This window comes from Pavona decussata, unplaced genomic scaffold (genome assembly GCF_977016875.1).
Source record: "Pavona decussata unplaced genomic scaffold, jaPavDecu1.1 SCAFFOLD_438, whole genome shotgun sequence".
NCBI classification, from domain to species: domain Eukaryota; kingdom Metazoa; phylum Cnidaria; class Anthozoa; order Scleractinia; family Agariciidae; genus Pavona; species Pavona decussata.
Genome location: NW_028145793.1, coordinates 444012 through 455726, shown reverse-complemented (window position 1 = coordinate 455726; position 11715 = coordinate 444012). Strand labels below are relative to the sequence as shown.

The window sequence follows — 11715 nt, the reverse complement described above, 5'->3', positions numbered from 1 at the left end:
GAATTTGTAAAATTTGATTTCTTGGGTGTATTTGAAAAGATTTTCATAAAAAAAAAGTGCACTTGCCAAACATGAGCTGCCCAATGGTATTCGCCGCCGATAGATGGACATTTTGTTATGTCCTATTTTCTTCATAACTATCTTATTTACACCGGTTCTAGACTGAAGTAACCAGTCTACAGAAGGAATTAGCATTGAAAGTTCCCAAATCAGAGCCACGATTTCAATAAGGAGCGGACCTTTACCAAACACAAACGCAACGTGCGTAATTGGCCGGTTTTTTTTTTGGTACTAGAGGACGCATTGTCCGTCTGAACGAAGTTGGGCAAACATTTGACAAACTATCTTCCATGGTGCGTCTGGTCTTGAACGACGTATAACGGAAGATAGTTCGTGCAGACGCATAATGCGTCTTGTGCCCGTCTTTATACCAGAGACGCAGAACCAGACGAACAACAAATGTTTACCCAAGCTCGTCCAGAAGGATGATTTATCCTCTAGTATAAAACGGCCATTTTCGCGAAAACTATCCCTTGCTCGTACAGGTTTTGGAAACGCCAACTTGCGTTTAGACTTGTGCAGGGTGGCTTATGGAATCGCAAATAAACGCAAATGCTCAAAAGCTGGAAAGAGAGGGACTTCAATTACGCATGCCTCGACCTTTAGAGATGGCCAAATGGTGAAAATCATGCGACAGCTGACTGTACATCTAAATGAGCCTAAAGTACACGGGGAGAGCACCAGACAGAGTGAGTAGGGAGCTTTTAATTAGCAAAGACGACAGTGACGGCAGCGAAAACGTCCTTATTTAAAACCGTCGTCCTTAAACGTCATCGCGATTACTCCAACTCGCTTTAAATTTCAAATGTAGGTGAAATTTCCTGGAGTTCAATTCTTGGAGACCGCACCCACGTTTGGAAAGAAAAAGAAAATTCGTCGTGTGTAAGTCGTCCAAAAAACGTCTCATCAGGAAATTTCACGTCCAAGACGTGTAGTGACGACAAAGAAATGTACCAAAAAGTGTAATGCACGTGCAGAGTTGTTGTTTTGGTTATTAAGGCTGTTACTTTTTTGACGTTCTCGTTGCCGTTGCCGTCGTCGTCGCCGTCGTCTTTACTAAAGTCCTTAGTGGTGATCACTAGTAAACGTAAGGAAACGCAAGTAGTGGTCAGTCACTTATGGCGTCGCAAGTTGACGCGACCAAACAACAACTGCGAGGAATTGTACACAAGCCACAGATTGATCCCTGTGAAGTTCGACGCTTGGCCTTAGTTATGTGCCTAAACGAACAGTCAAAAGACAAAAGTCCTACCTTTTCAGTTTCAAAGTAAGCCAGGTATTTCTTGTTGAGGTCGAGAACAAACCATCGCTTCTTCCAACTCTTACGAACCTCTGAAATACACAAGTGGAAGTGTTCAAAATATAAGACATTTTGTACCCGTTTCCCGATTGTTTTTCTTTCCGATAGAGGATAAAATGCTGAAGGTAAAATGACGGCCTTAGGCCAAAGGCGGCCCACAAAGCCAAAACAAATTATTTTTGCAGGAAGACTCGGCTTCCAATATAAACAAAGCTTTTATTTTTTTATTTTTACTTTTTACAGTATAGGGCTAGAAGCATTACCGCTGTGTACCCAAAGCACTTTGTTGGTAACACAGTAGTACTACACCTTCCATGGATGAGACGACAGTCAGCCACTGGGTCCCCTCCCCGACATTTTGTTAGCGTATCCTAGCGGTTTGCCGGTGCCCAATTATACACGCAGGAAAAACGTTTGAACAGAGATCGGGCTTGAACCATCAACATCAAGGGATTTGTGTCGTGTTAATTCCCTCAGCCGCGCTGTAAATAGCCAACTAGTCTGCCTCCTGCGGACTGGTATTTTTGTTTGAAATATTTCTTGCTAAAGTTTGACATAATACAGCGGAACAGCGTCTTACGGCCACCTCGTTATTACAACCACTTTTTTGTGCCCCGAACGAATTGAAAGTCTAGTTATTTCCTTAGTTTTACAACCTCGTTTATCCGAACACATTTTTACGGGCCAAGGGTGGTCGTATTAACGGGTTCCACTGTATTTGGAAATCGGATGAAACACTTTTTCGAGTGCTTGATACGGCTTCTCAAACCATTTATAATAATTGTAGAAATTCAAAGCAAAACTTCGCCAAATTTCATGATAATTAAGATCGCATTGCCAAACCTCCTTCACGGTAGTGATTTTCTATGAATTAGTCTGAGGATGCTGCGTCCCACCTTCTGTTAAAATCATTTGCAGAGAACAAGGGAAGATCAAGGCCTGCTTTTACCAAAAATTAGCAAAATACTTTCATTTCGTAATTTGCTTTGAATTTTACAGGGAAAAAAGACTTACGTCCTTGTTTGATCATGTATCCACAGCACTGTGTTTCGGACACTCTGACATCTCCATCTGATTGATGATCAATACCTGCCAGTAAACGAGATTTCAAATGAGTGGCCAATCACAACACACGCAAACAGAGCAATGAACCAATCAAAATTAAAAGCAAATACATGCACCTGGCGCCAAGCGCGGGAAAACGCGCGCGAGCAAGTCACGATTGGTTTGATTTTGCTTCTCATTGGTTGAGAAAGCGGCACGAGTTTTGCAAGCCAATCACAGAACGTAGTGAAACAAAACCAATCGCAAAATCATTTCGACACTCAGTGGAAAAGCGCTCGAAAAGAAAAATGCAAACCTAATGTGTTAAGACGTTGGCCTAGTTACGTCAATGTTGTGATCTGCTCTATACAAACGGCAGCGGGAACCATTTGCTTAGGCTGATGTGAACATATATATTGAGCTTGTGATTGTACAAGTTGTTTCGACATCAAACAAACATCCCTAGGGATCCTCTATTCTCAAAATCTGTACGTTTGATCTGGCGTTGATGTTACAAGAAGAAATTAAGTACTGATCAAAAAAGGGGCTTACTGCTTCTTTCAATAACGTGCGGACTCTGAAGTTCAAAATTCAATTAACCAATACGCTTTTCACTGCCGTGAATCACTGCATCGGACCACTTAGAAAACAAAAAACGTTTGGCTCAACGGGGCCAAAAGGTCATGTTCGTGCGCTGTGATTGGCGGATAATTTCCATCGGCCACTTTGTCGGTTTCTGTATTTTTGTGGTCAGTCGTTTTTCGCCGTAATTATGATTGACGGCAGTAAAACACGCAAATCCTTAGCCGAGGTTGAAGTTCCGAGCCCGTATGTTATTGAAAGGCGCAATAAAGGGCGAAGAACTTTACACTCAGTACAAACCTGTACTGTCGAGGTAATCCTTCAGACTGCTGTATTTTTCCGAGATGGGAAGGTTTCTTACATCACTGGTAGACTCTAGTATACAAGACACAAAAAGAGAAAAGAGAAAAAACTTCAATGAACACTTTATCTGAGCGTTACGTCAACAAAAGGAAGAAGGCTTCCTAACTTTCTTTGAAGTAACAGCTGTCAAAAGCGCAAACGTATATTCGGTGAAGAAACCGTATTCTCCGGGTTCCTGTACGCTTTGCTCTCGAAATACTGTAAAGCATGTCTTTCTTGTCGCGACAAGGTTCTATTATCACTTTTTGGCACTATTGTTAATTTCAATTTTGTACTTTTTCAACATTAACAACTGCTAGCCAAATTAACAAAAATAAAATAAAATTTCTTGAATCAGTTTGAGTCGGTTTGGCTGCCTGAGGTGTTTAACCATCTTGAATAACGTCAAGTTGCGTTTACTTGAGCCGAAATGGGCAATAGTATAAAGGAAAGGGCGCGTCCAGTTTAAACTGTAGATACCTGAACCCCTATATCAAATTAAAGCTTATAGAGCTTAGGGGTTCAGGTATCTACAGTTTAAACCCGACGCGCTACATTGCTTAGACGCGAGACACCTCTAAAGCTATACGGTAACCTTGCGAGCTGGAAAAAAGCTTTACTATTAGTTCGCATAACAATTTACTTCCCGCCATTCGCCACTATCTGAAAGCCTGGCACAGGCTAGCCCGTGTACAGACGTCTTCTATTTCCTGTCGTCGTGCAGGCTAGTAACAGGCTAGCTAAAATTATTACCTTTGTTCAAAACGTTCAGCATCTCTTCCGTGTAAAATTTACTACCTCCAACACGACGCTTTAAGGTAGATTTTTTCAACACCCTCTTTTGGCGCATGTCAATGTCTAACATATCGTCCAGTGACCGACTGCGAGTCATACGTCTCGTCATAGTCATTGATGACGCCAGTGCATCCGGGTCCTCCTCGCTCACATTTGAGCTCACACTTGTCCAGTTTCCGGATGCATCAAAAGCATTACTGAGTGAATTATTACTGCCACTGAGGACCGATCCCAAATGATTGTAAGAATTATTTTTCGGCAGGGCGCGGGAAAGAGTTGCTGTGTAAAACGACATCTTCGAGGAATAATCGTCCGAGTCCACGTCAGCTAGACGGTGTATTAGTCTGGAATACTTTCCGAACAGTTCCTAAGGAAAGAAACAAGAAATGATTCAGTAACTAAATTTAACTCCCCCACTATAATCCAAAAGAACGGTGATTAATCAAATGAACCCTTTTAACACGAATTCCCACCATTGTTGTTTGTTATGCTGACAAGGTAGTTCTATTTGTTGTGTCCGTGGATGAAATCCTAAAGTGAGACCATTCAAATGAAAGCTACTGAGCAATACAAACCTGTCGTGCTGTTTATTGACTTCATTATGCGGTACAAGGGGGTTCTACTTTTGAGTCGGTGAATGAAATCTTGAAGTGTGGCCATTCAAAAGAAAGCCACTGAGCAGTATTTTCCTGTGGTGCTGTTCATTGACTTCATTATGCGGTACAAGGTGGTTCTAATTTTTGAGTCTGTGGATGAAATCCTAAAGTGTGACCATTCAAATGAAAGCTACTGAGGAGTACTTTCCTATGGCACTGTTTATTATGCTGTGCAAGGTGATTTCCTTTTGAGTCTGTGGACGAAATCCTAAAGCGTGCACATTCGAATGAAAGCTATTGAGTTGTACTTCCCTGTGGTGCTGTTTCATGTGCTGTAGAGAGTGGTTCTAACGTTTGAGTCAGTAGCCTACGAGGTCAAACTCCTTTTCCGGCTCTTGTTTCATCCATCAGGTGAAACAAGAACCAGCAAAAGTCTTTTGCAGCCATTATTTGGGTCACGATTCAACGCTCCGCAAATCGCGGCCTCACGCGTGGAAACGCGACGCGCGGGTAAGGAGACGGCTACGGGATTGTCTGAGAATGCCCGCGGGAATTTTCGGGTTACCTCGTACTCATTCTCCAGCTTTATGGCCTGCAGCTCAGCAGCTTTGGCGGCATCTTGCACGTGATCGACGCGATGCCGATTGACGTAGAATGAAGACCACAGCCTCAGATAAGGTATCCTGTACTCGGGGTGTAGAACTCTGAACAACAACAACAACAAGTCAGAATCAGCAGCAGCAGCAGAAGAAAAACCTTTATTTACCCTCTGCAGTGTTTATAGCACAAGTGCTAGTGGGGGAAGGGATACGATGGTGTAACGGAAAACAAAATTCGAGATCACCATAAACTTGGTGCCAGAACCACAAAAAGGGAACCGTTTTACACTTGAAAAAGACTGATTTTTGAAGAAATATCCATGAATGCTAAAAATAGCATTTCAGGGCTTCTAGATTTCAAACTTTTGTGGGGGAGTATGCCCCCAGACCCCTCTAGACGCTGGCGACTTCTGAGCTCGCAACACTTGCCTCTCTTCTTTTGAACGTCTGGCTACGGCCCTGGAGAACGAACAATTGTAAAAGATCTACAGGTGTTGTTACATAAGGCAACAACTTGTTGCGGCAAAAGCGTGAGCGCGTTGCAACGTCCTGTGTAACATCACTTAAAGACAGTCTTAGCCGTAAGGAAGCGCACACAGCCAGCGTTAAACTGTGGTCCCGGGAGTGGGGGTGGGGGGTGGGGGGAATACTCCTCGGAATTTTTGGTGGAGGTGTGCGGCTCGGTTCCCCAAACCCTGACCCTATTTTAGACAAAGATTTGTAAGCTTCAGACCTGGGCTGAGTTGCTCGAAGCATGGTTAGCGCTAACCATTGGTTAAGAGGTATTAAAACCTATAGGTTGTCATGGCATTTAACCCGGGTTAGCGCTAACCATGCTTGGAGCAACTGGGCCCTGGTCTCAAGAATCCATACCCGTTTCTGTAAAACCCATACCGTTCTAAGACTCTCAGAGCAAAATGGTTTAAATTATCTATACCTTATTTCAAGCCAAAACGGCTCAAAAACCATACTCTTTGGCGCCGCTGTTTAGCGGGGCAGTAACCCCCCTCCCCCCCCCCCCCCCCGGCAATCTGGTCTCCTCGAGGTATTACTACTGCCCAGTGGATATGAAGTCTGCATATCGCAGATTGCATCATAGTATTAAATTATCTTACAGTTTGTCCACATAAAAGAAGCCCGATCGTAATTTTAGTACCTAACCTTTGCTGGCGGTTGTGATTGTATCGTAGGTTGACAAATTGATCAGGGTCTGACATGGTTACCACGTTCAGCCAGGTCCAAAGAGAAGTCGTTTTGTCTTCAATATCCTCCTGGAAAATAAGCATCCATGTTCGTAAGAGCGCCGTGTCATGTTGCTATATGAGGTTCAGTTATCAAGTGATTTAGTGTTCGTTAAAGGGGAAGTATCACGCGAATTGGATGTCATTTCAAAAACCAAAAATGTTTGTCAGTCAACAGAAACAAAAAACTAATTGTCTAGTTTTGTCATAAATTATAATTATCACCCCAGTGCAATAAAACTGCCCCTGGCCAGAGACAGAGCAGGTCGGAATGGATTGGATTGAAATTTGAAAAATGTTAGGCTGATGTTTTTCAAATTCTCGCATTATTGTTTCCAAAATGCGCCAGAACAGATCACGAGTTGTTCCTTTGACGAAATAAGTTGATTCCTTTCCTCTCGTTGTTCTAGAATTATTTTTTAAGTGAAGGTCTTATTTCACCACTTTTTTTTTTTTTTTTAACAAAAGAGGTCAAAAACCCGATGACACTTCCCTTTAATGCTATTTATAAACCATATCCAAGACACAGAACTGGGGAAGGGGTGAGGGGCGGAGGGGGGAGTGTCTAAACGACAAACCCCTTGCGATACACCTACTTGTCCAAATGCTTTGGCATCAGGCCTACCTCTTCTCGCTCACTTTCCGAGTTGACAATGAACGTCCCAAACCGGGATGAATACACATGCTCTGCAATCACCTGATCAACACAGATAAAATTAGTAAAATGAACGATCCATTCATAACGCGTTCCCAGGCTCCCTCTCTCTCTTCAAAGGACGAGAAGAAAGGAGACACTGGAAACGAGGGTGTTAATGACCCTGTTTTTGGTACGTACATACGTATAAAGCTAAATTAGTCGATTGGGTGCTCACATTATCCACTTTTTAAACAGGTGCTTGTGAGACATACTGTGACGAGAGCTGTCAGTCTAACAAGAATTGAACGTTTATTTTGCCAGTAAAAATTCAGCTTTTAAACAAATTACACGGTTTGAAGTCGAGATGTATGACTAACACTGTGTTGCAATGCAGTTATTGCTACTCCTATCACAAGGATTCATAGGATACCCCTCCCCACCCAAACATTGTTGTTGTTGTTGATGTTGTTTTGTACACTGGCCTGGGTAGCGAATAAAAGCGGCTAAGAGACGTTCATCTTGTTGTAAATGCACCAGGGCGAATTTAGGGAAAAGGTGAATCTGTTTGTGTCAGGCATGAGAAGGTAATACTAGAGAAGATATGTAAAACATAACAGGTTTCCAGGGCCGGGTTTCAGTGGCCATTGACCAACGGGGGGTCTACAAAATAAATTACACAAATAAATAAATGGGAATTTCAGTGGCACATCCACCGAGTGGCTCTTCGTCCACTGTGTCCAGGTCGAATTTGAATTTGTAAATGTTGTTTTTAATAGAGGGAGGAAAACCGGAGTAACCAGAGAAAAACCCTCGGAGCAGGGACGAGAACCAACTACAAACTCTGCCCACATTTGGCGTCAACTCCGGGAATCGAACCCCGGCCACATTGGTGAGAGGCGAGTGCTGTCACCACTACGCCATCCCTGCTCCCCTACAACTGTCCTCGCCGGAATCAGTCCTAGCGGAGTTGCGACTGTAATATGGAAAGACTGTATGGCTAAGTTACCTCTAATAGAAGACTGTTGAACTGGAACGAGAACGGAAACTGCTGAAGGACCTAAAGGGTTAAAAAAAAAAAAAAAGCATGGAATGAATCGTGTCACGGAGCAAAACAATCACATGCAGTATACTCTTCCCAAGAATTTGATCAGCTTAGTTTGATTTCCACATGAAAAGGAAGGATTCATGAACAGCAAATTTGGACAGGATTGCTGTTGCACAGGATATATTTTATACCTGCCAAACACAATCCAACCACTGAAGGAACACAGGACTGTGTTCATCCGCTGACTGACGCTGGAGGGCACGGTCGTGAAACTTGTGACCAAATGATAACCACTCTTTCTGGATCAAAACCTAAGGACGCAAAAATCGATCATACATTAGTATTCCTGATCCCACACAAAAACATTTTCGAGAGGCAACTTAGGCCCTTATCGCACTGCAGGACAATAGCGATTTGTTTGAGAATTGCTTCGGGTTGGGAAACCTTCAGGACTCCTGACTCATGTATTCTGCCTTTTTTCTCACAGGGCCTTAGTGATAGTTTTCCTGATTGCCACTGATAAGGGAAAACGTTCGGCAGCCAGCACCCCTATCATCTATTGTATGTATATATTTATGTTTTCTGTTGTAATAATAATGGGGTGAAATAAAGTGTTGTTGTTGTTGTTATCAGTGAATTGAAACCTTGTATACTTTAAAGCCAGTACACTAAAACAGCAAACCAACATTTCCAAATTCCAATTCATCTGGATTATTGTCAAGCACTTTATCATGAGCCTCTGGCTTGGAAGATTGCGCAAGCACTTCCCGTGTTATTCACATTAAATAAATTACTTTTATTAATTTTTTATAAATGACCCTATTTCTAGGTAAGCACTACAACTGCCCTCAATCTCTTACTTTACGTTTGTCTGCCCAGTGGTTGAATAAAGGTTAGCTTCTTAAACAGAGTTCTAGTTTTGTTAAGGCCTTCATGATTAAACAAAGAACACACCTGAAACCCACTGACTGTTCTGTAATAGGGATCAAGCAGCAATTGGGCTAAACTGGCCACCTGGATAAAGAGAACAGGGATTGTTAATGCAACGAGGGAAAACAAATATAACATTGAGAGACCTTTAAACGGATGTTGATTTCTTTGATGAATTCTACAAATCACACCAACCCCATGAAGCTTTTGAGGGAGTCCGACCCAAACCAACAAAGCCATTCTTCAAGGACGGACTTTTCCCTCGTGCCACTGGTGAAAACGTATCACCTGCTGACATATCATTTGATAGTATATCACGTGACCTGGATATTCGAGGGTAATTCCCAAGTGAACTATAACCCAGTTTGCGAATTTTGAATTTGACCTTTTTATCGAGCAGGGGTAATTCTTTCAAGCCAATAAACATAATAGTGCAGCCTTGTAAGAAAAAAAACCACTAATATTTCATTTCAAAAATACAGCTATGCTCCTAGCCTGCAGAACAGACGTTATTTTTTTGCGTTTTTTTCAGGCGAGCGGAGGCAAGCACGAGGCAGGCATGGGGAAAGACCGTAATGCATCCTTAGGCATCATTTGTTCTTTGAATCTCGCAGACTTTCTCGAGCCGGTCATTCGAAATCTCTACGTATTTTCACACTAAACAGAGGCTTTTTCTACCAAAAATGAAAGCGAGCTCGAGCACAACGGGGCACGATCTCACGACAAAATGCAGTAAAAGTATCCAAATTATGTATACTAGAGAAAACATAAATTGGTATATAGATTAATTCATTTGTTTCTTAATTGTTTTAACACCAACAAACCTGGGCCGTTCTATCGATACCGTCTTCATAACTGATCAAGACGGATGACTTGTCGCACTCCATGGCAACCGAAATTTGAGTGGCAGTTTGGAGGAGCTCACTGACTTGGCTCAGCCAATCAGTGTCGTCCAATGAGGAAAGCCATTTACTGTCGTCACTGAAAGGGAAAAAAACCAAGATGTCGTTGTCTAGTAACCACGTGGCAAAGAAGTTGCAACAACAACAACAACAACAACAACAACAACAACAACGGCAACGACAGAACAGATTAATTTGAGAAAACAAAACCGAGTAAAACTTTACTTTCTGTTCGAGAGCACTGCTTGGAGCTTGTACGCACTCTGCTTTACAGCTTTGAAATCAGGTAGTCCATCACCATAAATGAATTTGGTGTTAGGATAAAAGAAGGCTGGAAGAGAAAATGTACAGCAAGTGTTAACTCAGTAAGGGATACAAACTACCAAATTCAGTCAGCTAGCTATGTGGACACGCCAGACAGCTCCCTCTTTATTCATTGTAGACAGTTCACTAGTAGACACTGCACCAGTGTCTTCCATCAGTGTCTTGCCCATAGTTATAGGTGGCCGTCTAGGATGACTCTGCTGGCAAGGAGCGCTGGATGTCCGTTGTCGATGGCAGTGACCTGCGAGGGCGAAGTGTCGCCCCGCTATCTTGTCCGAGAATTTTGAAAGATCTCTGACACCAAATTCAGTCAACTATGCATAAAAGCGCAGCTTAAAGACTGAATACAAATGTTTGGTTGATCAACAGAGTTGTTAACTAAAGGTAAATTGGCCACCGTAAAGAGATTCGAGTGCTAACGTTTCGAGAGTTAACCCTTCATCAGAGCAAATTAGGAAATTGTGGGCTGTTTGTGTTTGTACAGTTGCGTTCATATAATGCATATATAAACACAAAACACCCACCATTAGTCCCTGATCCGCTCTGACGAAGGGCTAACGCTCGAATCGTCAGCACTCGAATCTCTTTACGGTGGCCAATTTACCTTTAGTTATCAACTCTTGTGATAAACCAAACATTCGTTTCTACTCCCCACCGACGCAACACCACAGTTTCTTTAGAAACTAAACCTTTATACAACTGAATACAGCCTTTTACTTATACTATGAAATGAAAAATTTCAAAATTCATTGAACTTACTCTCGCCTTCTTCTGGAGTAAGCTGTCCTGTCATCTGTGTTTGCGAGGAGTTAAGCAAACCCCCTCCGGACTGCCGCACTCTGAAATTATACAAGTGCAAACATGGACTAATAAAACACTAAAACAGTATTACCATCAGTTCAAAGATGGTGTTACAAGAAAGATTTTGAACGCAAATTGTTTCCGTTGAAAGTTGTTATGGCGCGCGGACAATTTTTTATTGCGCAACTTGTTGCGGCAACCCATTGTTAGTTTTTAATGTCTTTAGTTCAAGAAGTTGAAACTGCTGCCGTGCTGCCGTAGCAAACTGTTTGGTTAAAAGTTGTCTGCTCGTTTTGCTGTGTTAAAAATGATCGTTAAAAGTTGTCCCATCACCCTGAAGGGAAAGTATCACGTGTTACATTTTTTTAGAGCATTTTATTATAAAAACGTCGCGCATGAAGCTAATTGCCTAATTACAATTCATAAGAATAAACCTAGTAAAATTACAGCTTGTCAAATCGATCGGGACTGGGCATTACATTTTAAAATTATTTTAAATTTACATTTTTTACATTTT

General features: G+C 42.2%; 1 protein-coding gene across 3 annotated transcripts in view; it reads right to left on the bottom strand.

The window, feature by feature from the left end:
* Window positions 1–11715, bottom strand: part of LOC146450624 (myotubularin-like) — a 30968-nt gene that overhangs the window by 3934 nt on the left and 15319 nt on the right. For all 3 annotated transcript variants that reach the window (XR_014860270.1, XM_085100197.1, XM_085100198.1), the window contains exons 12-24: window positions 11157–11236; window positions 10299–10404; window positions 9996–10152; window positions 9196–9255; window positions 8433–8552; window positions 8203–8253; window positions 7185–7256; window positions 6480–6589; window positions 5285–5423; window positions 4082–4490; window positions 3287–3361; window positions 2375–2449; window positions 1313–1392 (exon numbers count right to left, since the gene is read on the bottom strand). Coding sequence is in view for 2 of the 3 variants with exons in the window: in XM_085100197.1 (XP_084956323.1) it covers window positions 1313–1392; window positions 2375–2449; window positions 3287–3361; window positions 4082–4490; window positions 5285–5423; window positions 6480–6589; window positions 7185–7256; window positions 8203–8253; window positions 8433–8552; window positions 9196–9255; window positions 9996–10152; window positions 10299–10404; window positions 11157–11236 (1534 nt within the window). In the remaining variant the exon portion in view is untranslated. The remainder of the gene's footprint in view (window positions 1–1312; window positions 1393–2374; window positions 2450–3286; window positions 3362–4081; window positions 4491–5284; window positions 5424–6479; window positions 6590–7184; window positions 7257–8202; window positions 8254–8432; window positions 8553–9195; window positions 9256–9995; window positions 10153–10298; window positions 10405–11156; window positions 11237–11715) is intronic.